The 13,583-nt window shown below is 35.2% G+C and overlaps 2 protein-coding genes across 2 annotated transcripts in view; one reads left to right on the top strand and one right to left on the bottom strand.

The window, feature by feature from the left end:
• LOC117103074 overlaps positions 1 to 3,944 on the top strand; it is a 6,756-nt gene extending 2,812 nt beyond the window's left edge. The window contains exon 2 of the mRNA XM_033243564.1: positions 328 to 3,944. Coding sequence (XP_033099455.1) covers positions 328 to 1,065 — 738 coding nt within the window. The 3' untranslated portion in view covers positions 1,066 to 3,944. The remainder of the gene's footprint in view (positions 1 to 327) is intronic.
• Positions 3,945 to 5,732: 1,788 nt separating this feature from the next.
• Positions 5,733 to 13,447, bottom strand: LOC117103086 (transmembrane protein 18-like). Its single transcript, XM_033243581.1, has 5 exons — positions 12,952 to 13,447; positions 9,967 to 10,084; positions 9,482 to 9,536; positions 8,220 to 8,313; positions 5,733 to 7,104 (listed from the first exon to the last, which is right to left on the bottom strand). Exons 1-5 carry the CDS (start codon positions 13,018 to 13,020, stop codon positions 7,012 to 7,014), a joined length of 429 nt encoding a protein of 142 aa, XP_033099472.1. The 5' UTR covers positions 13,021 to 13,447; the 3' UTR covers positions 5,733 to 7,011.
• Between the last annotated feature and the right edge of the window lie 136 nt (positions 13,448 to 13,583).

Below are 13,583 nucleotides of genomic sequence, written 5' to 3'. Positions count from 1 at the left end.
AGTACCGAATTCAAAGTCCATAAAGAAACCTATGTGAATATTCCCCTATTTAGCATAAGATAGTCAAATTAGTTGCTTGTCTGATGATTTCATATGGCCTAAGAGCACTGACATTTCGGCATCGTGAGTTATATCTATATCAAATGCCACTTACATTAATAACCAGACAAAGGGGTACGTAAAACGATGGCATTTGATGTACAGTATTTGAAGTCATGTAAAAGATACATAAAGCCGCGAAAGACTAGCACATAACTTGAATTACCATTCCTCCTACAGTGTATATACCACTATTGTTTCATGTTAAGCATGTGTTGTCTTTTTCAGATGAGGGACCCGAAAGAGCCTGGAGATAACTATAACATGAAGGAGCATGTTTATCATGATTCCAACATCGTTCAGGGTCTGCCAAACGAAGCCAAGGTTCATGTGAAGGACTCGAAGCAAAAAATTACAAACCAATCAAAAAATTCTAAAAAGAAGAGAGTGTATGATAAACCAGTGGAGCAAACAAAGTTAAAGGAAAATCCATATGCAGAACCGCATGCACATCAAACAACAAGTGAAACGAGTGCAGATACGGAAAGGAAACAGAAGAGTAAGGATACAAGTGCCGCCCGCAGTGGCAACAGCTCCAGAGGTACTAGCGCCCCAAAGGCCTCGGTTTCTACAGGAGCACCAGACGAAAACAGTGCTCCAAAAAGAAGAGAGTTAATATCTGCTCCAGAAGGAATCGAAATAGAGTCTGTTCCTACAGATATTTCGTTTATAGAAAATGAAACAGAAGCATCCCCAGGAATTCAATTGATAAGTAAGAAAGAACTTGGATCTAAAACCGAGTCTAAAAACAGTGCGTTGATACGACATAAAACATGGAGGGACGAGGACAGTTTCGATACCACAAGGAAAGCCGTTGCTATTAAATCTAGAAAACAGGAACCTGTTGAGACCACCACCAGTGATGTCAAACATTTCAGACGGAATGCATTGATCATTACCTTATTCCTAGCCACGATTCTAATTATTGTAGCAATCGTTGTAGTCTGCTTGGTAGCTTTAACATGATGACACACTCAATCCGAATGCATGCTGACGCTAGGTATGCTGCACATTATCGACGGATGAAGAGTACCCCCATTTTATTGAAAATACAGTATATATACGTTTGTATTAGGCTCCATGCCTACTGTATACCTCTTTATTTCAGCACAGCCGTTTTAGGTCAATGCAGTTTTTAAAAATTGTATTCAACACTGGCGTATCTAGTGGGAAGGGGGTCGCCCCCAGAAATCACGCTCAACAGTAGTCTGATTTTCCCCTCCCCTATAATCAACCACCCTCCCACCGTGACCTTTGCGCCCCATCATCCCCTTCCCCATTTTAGATACGTCACTGTATTCATAATTAGGAGTAAAGTTGTCAATTAGTGCAAAAAACACGAACACTCATGGTTGAATTGGTATACTGTACAGGCTTCGATATATTCATCAGAGACGGATCTTAGCGTACTTTAATTAATATAGGCCTACAGTATATAATGTTATGTTTTTAATAATACAGTATATAATTAATTTCTATTTAAAAATGATTAAACATGGTTGAATTCAATTTAGCCAACGTCTAAATGTATATAATAATGACATAGCGATATATTAGTGACTGTATATTTCTTATTAATTAGGCCGACAATGGTTTCTTAGTTGGACAGAGCTTAATAAGCCCAAGTAAATACAAAACGTTAATAGTATTCGCAAACGTTGTGAAGTTCAATTATCAGAAAATTATTGTCAGAAAAGAAGGTCACGGTTGCAGCACTGTTTGGGCAGCGTTATTTTGAGTTCCACATTAGTATTTGGTCAAAATGGCCGCGTAACCAGGGAGTTGTTATGTCACTATAACAACTCCCTGGCGTAACCAAACGCACATTACCAATTATTAATATATAACATGGTCTGATTTATGGCATCGAAAATGTGATTTTTTTGCAAATGATATATACAATTCCAATGTTGACACAATACATTATCTAATGAATAAGCCTACCGTTGCACACATGAACGGGTTACATCCAGTTGTTAAGGCAGGCAGTAAATAGGTTGAGGTGAATTATTTTATATATACCACAGAGAAATGCTTTATTTTCTCTGATTATACCAACCTCATAGCATAGCTAGTTACTTGATTTTGTGTTATAAGTTTGAAGGCGTGTCTGTATATTTCAGTGGCGGATCGTTGAGTTTGTAATAGTGGGGCTCAGGGAGAGACTATCATACAGTAGATGGCAGTGGCTAGGCAGGGCTACATCCCCTTTCCCCACCCGTCTGGGAGGCCTCCCCCCCCCCGGGGAGAAAAAACATAATTCGTCGGGGAAAAAAAAAATTTAAAACAATTATAGGCCTATGTAGGCCTATTTTGTACATATTAATAGACTCTAAAATCGATTAAATAAGCCTTTGAAACCCCTAAATTGTCATATTTTTTGGGGGGATACGTCCCCTGGACCACTTTCGAAAGCGTTTTAAGCAACGCCCGACCACGCCCATTTTTTTTCTCGTCGGGGACGTCAGCCCCCCCCCCCTCCCTGTCGGGGACCTTGGACTCCCAGGCGGGGAACTAGATGGAGGGACTACACTACCTCAGTCCCATCATATGGTTAGGCAAGAAAATGTATGATTAGCACCTTATTAGATGGCCGGAAAGCACTCTTGGACTTCTTTTGAACATAATTTTCTTTCATCTCCTTTCCTCTCGGCTGCCCACCCCCGTAAATCCGCCACTGTATTTATTAGGTTATCAATTAATAACCCAAAACTGAAGTGTTTCATAAAACAATCGAAAGGCCTATATGCATTGCTTAACAATTTGGTATAATTATTTTTCATCAAATAATGATTGCTAGGTATACAATAACAATAATGAATTAAATGTATATAAACCTATCACACACCGTGCCGGGGATCTATGTACGAGGTCTCTGTGCAGTGTATAATACAAATCCTATGCCTTTACATTGCAAATTAGAGGATTGTTGTTTATCAGTATGCTGCATTTTAATTTATATACGTTCAGTATATAAAACAGAAAGAGTCCTACATAATGTGCCTAACCGTAAATGCTAGTTTTATCTAACGGCATCCATCGTGGATTTAGGCTTAGTTGCCTGAGAAACAATATAGCATCTAGAAAATAAATGTATTTGTAGGTCTAGATCAGGTCGGATGCAAATTTTGTATTATTACTGTATTTCGTGTACTGTACTTAAATTCTGGTTTCACCTGTTGAAATTTTGCTAACAATATTCATTCAATAATGTCAGCTATATATTGTCTGTCATAATATATAAAAACCTTTTTAACATTTTAATAATCTCATTCAAAAGCATTATCAACTGCAAATATAAGACACAGGTCAAAACAATGCAGTTTTCGTTGATAAAGGGCCTACATAAGTGTTATTACAAAAATCCTTACATTGATTATTAGACAATTTAAGGTTTTGCAAACATGTAACAAGGACAGACATACTTATACTTTTTGACTTGTATGTAGATGCCCGCCGTCCGCTAATGGACTATTCTGGAGGGTCGTCAAAACACTGAACTTAGTCAAGAATACATACTTGTTCCATAAACGTAGGCCTTAGCCGTGTTTATACGTAGGTTTACACTGTCGTTTTTTGGAACCATAGTAATGCTATATCAGGGGCGTGGGGCTTAGCGGAAATGTCAGTTGCCAAGAGAAATGTTTTCTCAATTCTAATGGCCAGTTTATAGCTAATAACTTTATATTCAAATATACAAAGTTAGCTTTTCAAATAATATATTTTCAATATTTTCAATTGGTTTAGTTCATCATAAACAGTTTATTTTGAAGGTTTCAATTGTAATATAGTAAAAAGATTGTTTATACATTTTATACAGTAATATTAAAGCAATATATTATAAATATTATCGCTTGAACCAGTTCTTTCACGCTGATAAATCTAGTGGTCCCGAATATATTATACGATCGATTTCAATAAATAATATTAATTCATATTACGCACATATCCAGAACACGCATCTGCTCAAAATGCAACAACCATAATTAAAGACAAAAAATCAAATAAACAATAATGATAACAACAACACTTTTATCTACGGAAGGTTGAGCACCTTTGGAATGTTTACAACTGGGTAAGCACCACTGCTATTATAGTGAAAGTCCTTGACATGAGGGGGTAGATAAAAGGTACTCATAACCTAGTGGTAGTAGAAGTAGCACAAGTAGTATTTTCTGTATTCAGACGTGATGGCGCCAGGACCTGCCCGATGGAGGGGCTAAAGGCCCCGACGGGGGGGGGGGGGGCTTAGTGGAGCGAATGGAGTCTCACTTGGCTGGGGCCAGCTAGGGTCCCCGTGGCTTAGCCCCGGCCGGAAGCCACGGATATTTGACGAATTATGGCGAATTTTTATTACTTATTTGATAGGCATCGAGCTACAAAATAATATGACTTCATGTAGGCTATGTTTTCTGATGTCGAAATCAGCTTCCAAAACATTTTGAATAAAGCAAGAAACAAAGAGTATGCAATGTAACCATCTAACTTATTTTCAAATCCTCATTCTTGAAAGTGAAATTCTACATTTTGGAAATTTTGCATTAAATCTGTCAACCACGCTGTCAAGGTCGAGGTTGCTTCACCTATCACGATGTATTCCAAGCATCACGAGGCTATCCAAACGAGCATTTGTCATAACAGAACGCAAATTATTTTATTAGTCTCATTGAACTATTATTATTATTATTATTATTATTGTTGTTGTTTTTGTTGTGATGAAAAGTTAACATAAATACTTTAATGAAAGCAAATACTTTTTTTTAATTTGTTTATTCCCCTACAAAATGTACTCGTCTTCCCCGACCGGGGGCCCCCTATGCTTCCTCGCCAACACGAGTCTTGAGCAATAGCGCATGGCTATGGAGCACGAATGTTTCAGACTCGATTATTGAGGGGAAATTAGCTGGCAAAACAAGCTGATGAGATGCTTTGTAGCTACCCCAATGGAGACGCGGGGGCCCGGAAGGGAGAAAGCTGAGCTCCCGAGCATTACGGGAATGTAAAATGATAACGTCTAAAATAATAATTACTACAGTATTATTAAAATACTGTAATAATAATGAAAATAGTAAAAACAGCTGTTATATAATATCATATTGCACTGCATGTTTCATGATCAATTAGCTGAGCCCAGTCGGCGATCAAAACTCGCTTAAATCATTCTGACTCCTTTGTTGTTCCATTTGAACACAATCCTTTAAATCATTTTATCCTACCGTTATTTCACTTTTTCACTACTGTACCACAATCGGTGGTTGACTCAAAATTTAATTGAACTGTTGTTGAATATGAAAATAGAATCATAAAAAATAATACAGTGAAGCATCTGGGTTTCATATTTCATTTAAATGGTTTAATGAAAATGATTCATTGGTTTATAAATACAAGCTCTAAAGCTTTGTCTAGATTACCAAATTTTCTTTGACGAAAAACTGCTGTATGCCCATATGTAGTCATGATATGCCTATATATAGTCATGATGTGATGTCATCATGACCATATTTAGGCATGTCACATGTTTTTTGTCCAATAAAATTTGATAGTCTGAATAAGGGTTAAGTTATATCTATAAAATAGTATTGTTTGTTTGTTTGTACAGTATCTATAATATTTTTATGCAGACAAGATGCTTGTCAATGGTGCAGGTGTTTAATAAAGTGAAAACCAAACACTTTTCATTTTACTCGTAGCATTTCTTATTGCAACTTCTTTGAATGAAAAATTTTAGCTGTGTCTACTAGTCACAGACTGCATAGTACAAGATAGAGTGGATGTAAATCACCGCCATTCACTTGCAGTTACACAATGACATATCTAGGGGGTGCGCAAGATGCATCCCCCCCCCCAAAAAAAATACTCGCACCCTCCCAGAAATTACTGTCAAGTAGTTAAAAATCACCTCAAATCAACTTATTTTATGAGCTAGTTCCCCCTTACCTAATCATCGAGCACCCCCACCAACTCTACTTTCATGCCCTATCAGCCCCCTAGATACGTATGCCACTGCACCTACATGTAGCAAAAAGGCCTTCTGAAGTACTATTGCGTGCTATGATATTGGATTTTAGCTTCTGATGTCGTGTACAAGTACCTCTTGATGATATGAAGAATTTAACTGTGTTGAGGAACAAAAACACTGAATACAATATATTGTCACCATAATATCTACGTTACAAAGAATATTTTATATTTTTATTGGGTTTTTTCAGTTATAGTGTAAAAGATTGTTTATGCTTTGATTTTTATTTTCTCTAACCCTGTTTTTCTACGCAGCATTTTGGTCATTTTTCACGCTTGGAACTCCAACAAACTTGGTCAAGGCAAAGCCTATGTAGCAAAGGTGTGCTAATAAAGTATAATTCTACATATTTTTTAAACTAATAAACTGGTAATTAAAATATTAGGTTAATGCAAATATCATTTGTCTTATCTCCTCATAAAAGTATTTCCAAATACAGGGTAGTTACCAGAACTACTTGGTTCAATGCAATTTTTCTGTTTAACTCATCAATTAACAAAATACAAATATAGACCCAAAAAAAACCCCCTCTGAGCTTCCCAAAGTTGAGTTCTATTGTGTAATGGTTAAACCTCTGCACTCTATCCTCTTAGAACTAATTATTTTTATATGAGAGATAAGTACACTTTACGTTAATAAGTACCATTAACATAAAACCATAGATCTTAAGTAATATACCCTTAACATAAAACTATAGATCTTAAGTAATACGATAAAAGTTATTTCTGTTTTAAACTTCAATCTCTGTAATCCATTGAGGAAAAGCCATGTGATATGGTTTTACAGATAGATAGTAAATTTAGTTCTCTTTCAAAGGAATGTATTAGTACTTTTGATTAGCACCTCCTACCCTTTTGTTATAAGCTTGCTGATTGGTTGATCCTGACAGAGGCTCATTTACTTTTTTTAACTGAAGCTTGCTTTGATAATAACTTCGCTCTCTTTACACTGATTAATAAACTCCCTGTTTGGTACAGCCATATAGACTATAAAGAGAAAAAAAAAAAAAACATATATTAAAGAATTGGTGACCATTGTTGTTACATCCTATTCTTATACATGTCTACTTGTGTCTGCAAACAGATCAAATTATGTTCATACTTCCTAACTGTTTGCAGGAAAGTAGTTTGTATCTAAGCAATGAGTGCCCTCAATATACCCATTGGTAGTAATAACTGAAATGTGTTGATAGAGGGTGCAATATAAAACAATTAATTTCATGATAAACTGTCTCTGCTGTTACTTTGTTTATTTTATGTAATTTATTATAAAAACAAGTATAAAAATGTATTTTATTTAATTTAATTTTAATTTTATTTTATTTAATTTCTATGCTTTAGAGAAACTTTAATATTCTACATTTTGCAATCAACAAAGATCTTTGAATCAGTGAAATCTTATCTCTTTAAATCTGTGTTAACAAGAGCTATTCATTTATAATTGAATTTTAAATTTCTGTTCCACATTTTATAACAGACAATTACAATTTTAATGAACTGTAATTTTTTAATACTTTTTTTTTTTTTTAATTAATTTTACTAATTAAGATTACTGAGATTACTAATTGTATTTTAAACACAAGTGTAGTCAAGAGGCAGATCAGATTGCTACAAGACTTATGACTCTCCTGATTCAAATCAAATGATCCTTTATCACAAAAATGAGTAAAATAGTGCACATATTAAATGTCCATTTTAAGTGTTATTGGATTAGATATTATTATCGGCCATTTATCAATTACACATCTCCCTCCAAAGACTACTTTTGGGACCGGGGTTTTTGTGGTCTTTAGCAGCTTTGATCTCTAATCAGAATAATAAAAATAAGACATTTGTTAATTTTGGATCTCAGAAAAGTGATCTTCAATTGGAGGTGGTCTTTAATTGGAGAAGTCTTTAGAGGTAGACCTGTACTGCACAAACCAGTGGTGGACCCAGGAATTCGTAGTAGAAGGGGGGGGGGGGCAGGGAGGGACTTCCACAGTAGGAGGGAAATGGCACTCTCAGACTTAAATTTAAATTCATTTTTCTTTTTCGGAGAATGGGCTGGTTGGGTCCCCTGCAATCCACCACTGCAAACTAAAATACTTGAAAGTACATACCACCAGGATAAGAGAGTTGATGAGGAGAGGCACAGAAAATACCACTGTTATAAACAGACCATTAGAATCGAAGTACTGAAGTCTTGAGAAAGATCTGCAAATACATCAATACAGTGTCATGTAAAATCATACAAAAGGTTGGTTGGATTAGCAACAAGAATTTTCCAAATTTGACTTTACAAATTATTATCATCACATAATGTAATTAAAGTCTAAATATTTATAATAATAAAATTGCTGCACTTATGAAAATTATTAATTAAAACCCTAGAATTATAAGGTACTGTACAATAATGTACTTTTCCGGAGTGTCAATCAAATTTAACAACTGACCCATCAGAACACAGCCAGGGATACACATGCATGCCACAAAATGCACATGCCTTCATATGTTATTAAACTGTCATTGTGTGGTCCCTTAGCAACAATGTTCAAGGGGGGAGGGGGGCCTTAGCAACAATGCCCCTTTATAGATTACTTCAATAACAAACAGATGCATTGATTAAAAACCGAAAGGTCCACTGATTAATCTCAGATAAGATAGTATAATACATACTCCAAGCATCGAAATGCACGCCATCGTGTTGGGATTCAATTTTTCGCCATTAATTATGTCATCATCATGCATTGATTATGTTTAAGTAAAAGACTGGAAGGTTATGGTTTGGTGTTTTCACCTTCATGGAATCATTGAACATGACTTAAATTAAGGTAGAAACGTTGAATTATGGTCTCCCTGTCTTTATTTGAAGTTACATATATTATAAATTATTTCAGGACAAGGAAATTTACTCAATAAAACAAAGGATGAGAAAAGAAGACTGATGAACCAAGAGATTTGGATAAAAAAGAAAAGAAAGCGTGGAAGACAATTTGCCTGATATCTAAGTACAAGGCACATATGGATTCATATACAATTTTTTATCTATTATACATTTTTCAGAAACATACATTTGTTAAAACAAGTAATTTAAGAAACATATGTTTCTCAACATACTGGTGTGAAATGTACTAAAAGAAGTAATTTAACAAAAACATACCTTTGTTAAAGTACAATACATTCCATTCAGTTGTACAGATTTCAAATACACAAAATCATTACAATACATTAGCCAGCTGAACATAACATAAACCGAATTAACCTCACTGCTCTTTTACTTAAATTTTCCATTGCATAGAGCTTTTAAATGTTTTACATTTTAATGGTGTCAACTATTAGGGGAAAATAAAGCCATAACAATACTACTGTATATTGTACTTACTTATAATTCTTGGCAGCAAACTCATTAATGTATTCTGAACAGTAAATAAGACCCACTGGAAAAAACAATAATTAGTATAAAAATCAAGAAAGGCAATTCAAAATTTACTAATTCTTATGTTCAAGTTGGAAAGAGTTATGTTACATTAATTAAAGTTTAATTCAAAACTGAATTTTATGATTTTCTTGATTTTCAGGGGACAATGCATAAAGAAGTAATTCAATTTTTTTAGGTGTTGTTGCTTGGAATCCAGACCTTAAAGTCTGGAAACTAAACACTTGCTGTACATGTGATGGCCTTAGGCAGCACTTTACTGTATCTGACAACTCAAGAGTATTATTGAATTTTAAATGTTTTTTTTTTTTCAATTAACTGATGATCCATTGCATGTTAGTTTATTTTAATTAATAATTTTATCATAAATATCCTACTGTCAGTCACTAATACCAACTGAAAGTAATTATATTCACCAATGTTGCACTTACACATAAAGAGAAAAAGAACAATTTGAAAATTATTATAATGTCTTGTTAAAATCAAGATAATAAAAAACAGCATGTGTAATGATAGCAAGCATATTATCCATGGTTCACTCCAATCAATCTGCAAAGAAAGAAAAACTAAACATTAATAATTAAAGAAATTTGAATGAACTTGATTCAATATTTAAGGTTTGTATTTTCGTTCCTGCACGAAAGCACATTAGAAAATAGATTAAATAATACATGATGATGAGATGTGTAATGGCATTTCTCTTCACTTTTTGATTGGCTTATAATCAGTGGCATAGCCAAAAGGGGGGGGGGGGCGGCCAGGTCTCCAGATTTTGGCCACTGCCCCCCCCCCCTCTGAGGTGGCTAATGAGGTTCATTGACATTTCTACATGTCGATGATTGCTCGAATTCAGCTCAACCAGTTCGTAGTTGCAAAACTACGGGCGACTTCCATTTCACAGAGAAGTGTTCGCTTGCTGTTGTTTTTCTAAAATCACTCAATGGATGTTTAATTTATATTGTGTAGTTTTAGTTTACAGTACAGTAGGCCTATACATATTGGCAATCACAGGCATTTATACAAACAGTATTCTCTACACGTTTTTCTAGTTGTAACATAATGGCTAAAGTACAATCCCGTTCCCGGTTATTCATGTTTCTAAAATTTAACTGTAAGTGTAATTCGTATTAAGATACAAAATACAATAGTTTCATCATGGTTTAAAATGTTCTGTATAATGAATAAACTGCTATAAAACAATATGATGGTCATTTTGATTCTTTAATTACATAGAAATTTCACTTGATTTATACATTATTATTTGAGAGCAAATGGGCTGAGGTCACGCAAGATAGTCATTTATATAGCCATATTGTATTATATTATTTATTTATTTATTTTATCGTATCAAATGCCCCAAGCATTTGGTTCCTCGCTTCGATCAGAACACTTGTCCCCCGCAACATAATATCACAAACCCACACTGGCCCTCCCTACAGAAATATTCTGGCTACGCCACTGCTTATAATTAATTACTGGTATGCAATTGGGCAGTGAATAAAATAAACATGGACAAGAAATTACCAAGTTTATGTGAAGGCAAAGCATGGTGTTTGAAGGGATTTTTGGTTCCCGTGTCAATTATAGAAATGGCCGCCCTTTCCAGCTCGGAAGAAGGGTTCTCCAGAGCTTCATGTTACGCTGCGGTTATTAATTGATAAAAAAAAAAAAATGGCAAAAAAATAACGATAAAGATATTCATCAACATCTTCTTCTGGTGAGAGACGTAAAGTACCTTTTGGTGTGGAACACTACAGTAACTAGGGTATATAAAGTAGGGAAGTGGATATATTTACGTCGCTATAAACAAATCAGTAAACGATATATTTACGTAAATAAACAACGCATGCGCAGTCATACTTTAATAAACTTGCATTATCGGTCACATAAATTTATCGATTCACGTTAAATGTACGTTAACACGGAGTTCAACTTTCAAACTCCAAATTAGCATCGGCCTTTTGCTGAATGTTGTACCATGAATCCACGGTGCACAAAAATCAAATCTTCAAACGTGGATATTATATATCATGATATATTATTATAGTCATGTTCATTGTTAAAATACATTAACTTGACACAACAATTTTTCTTGTAAAAACAAATAGTTCCTATTTCTACTCTTTAAAAAGCCACTGAACAACACACGATTGAATCGACGGCAAATCAACGCACATGGGGAATCCCCAAATTGGGTGTATGAATTTTCGTAAACAGTTTAGACTAGTGGATAGGTACAGTATTTAAATTATAATTTTACCGTTCTTACTAAACGTAATTAAATTTACTACAGTAGTAGCCTATGTATTTCAATTAAATTTAAAATAAAATTTTGAATGATTGTGATAATGAGCTAGAAGTATTCGTTTCACATTCTCACATCATGACCACAACGTCGAGCGGGGCTGTTTATTCCACGTTCTGCATCCATACTTCGTAGACACATGCACAGCATGCCAATGTTGTTTTGTTAGTGATCAGACTACATGGGAAGATATGTTTGAATAAAACATTAAAAATATTTGTTTTGTCTTACCAGGGAGATGTATTTTATGTATTTTTTACATCTCCCTGATCTCACTTTTTCGTAATGATTAAATATCTTACAGAAAACACATGCATATTATTATTCGTTGTTTACTTCTTGCTTCATAGCGCAGTACTTTGTAGAGTAGATCATGTGCTCTCCAAACGTGGTCTTCCTGTATGTTCTTCGCAATCGATCGGGGCTCTGCTCGACCCGACTAAAGACTATAACGATGTTGTTTTTGTTAGTGACGACGTGGGTATATTTGTTTGAATGAAAACATTACGATGTTATTTAATTTGTGATGATTGACTATCGTATAACAATACAGGTAGGCCTAGAAGAATATCGTCTTGATTTTGTGGTAATTGAGTTTTAGCAAGGAAACCTCGCGTAGACCTAGGCCTTGTATTTAGGTCAAGTGTGTTCATTCAACAAATGATTGAGTAAAATGAACATAACATTTCAAGCTCATAATATCACTTTTATTTGAAAAGTTAACACAATGATTTAATAATTTATTTAGTGATTAAACTACATACTGTGCTGTTGTAGAAAATTAAAATTAAATTACGTTTAATAAAAAATAAAAAACAAAATTATAAATTAAGTAGTGCCGTGGTGAACTTGGGGGAATCCCTGCGGCTTGGAGGCCACCCAGTGCTGAAAATGCAAGTTTATTAAAGTATGACTGCGCATGCGTTGTTTCATTTACGTAAATATATCGTTTACTGATTTGTTTACGGCGACATAAATATATCCACTTCCATAAAGTAGAATGTCAACCTAAAATGTTTGAACTGAGTCGCCTGTAAGTACACTTGGCTATGGAGGAGGCCTAGGCTACCCTAGGCCTAGGCCTAGACAATCAATCATAAAAGATGCTTACGTTTTTTAAAAATGACAAGAAGCCATCGATTTCGCCAATTCGTACGGCATCTTGTGGATGAGTATCCATGATTTCGTCAGTTACTACAGTACTAACGTGAAAGCTTGTAAAATCCTGTAGCTAGGCCTAGACCTAATTCAGCTGGAAGGAGAATCGTCTGTCGATGTAAAACGTGTATCGTGGACTTTTCTCCCGTACTGGTGTTGTGTACGTAAACAAGGAGTTTGGTATGTTGAGGGCGCAGTAACATATATTTGGACTTGGAGATGATGAAAACACTTGCGTGGTCTGAATGCATTTGTATCTTTCTCTCAAAACCAGAATATATGGGAGTAAGTCGACCGCCCTTCCTCCCCCATCCCCTCAACTTTAGGCCTATTTCCAAACCTCTTTATCAACCACTGAGAACAATGTATTGTCTGCTCCCCTTCCCCAAATTCTCTCCGCCGTGTTTGTACGGGTGCGGACAAGGTTGTCAACTCCCTGGTGCGGGGAGCGTATCCTAAGACGATTGTGGAATTTTAGGGATGACACATAAATTTAATTCTTTAATTTTGATTGGCCTTTAATTTGTCTTTCACGTTAGAATACCATGGGTGCTAATTAAGATCTGCGAGCAACCCCCCCCCCCC

This window comes from Anneissia japonica, unplaced genomic scaffold (assembly GCF_011630105.1).
Source record: "Anneissia japonica isolate Jap-2015-1 unplaced genomic scaffold, ASM1163010v1 scaffold284975_len822289_cov185, whole genome shotgun sequence".
NCBI lineage: Eukaryota > Metazoa > Echinodermata > Crinoidea > Comatulida > Comatulidae > Anneissia > Anneissia japonica.
This window is presented reverse-complemented; position numbering and strand designations above follow the sequence as displayed.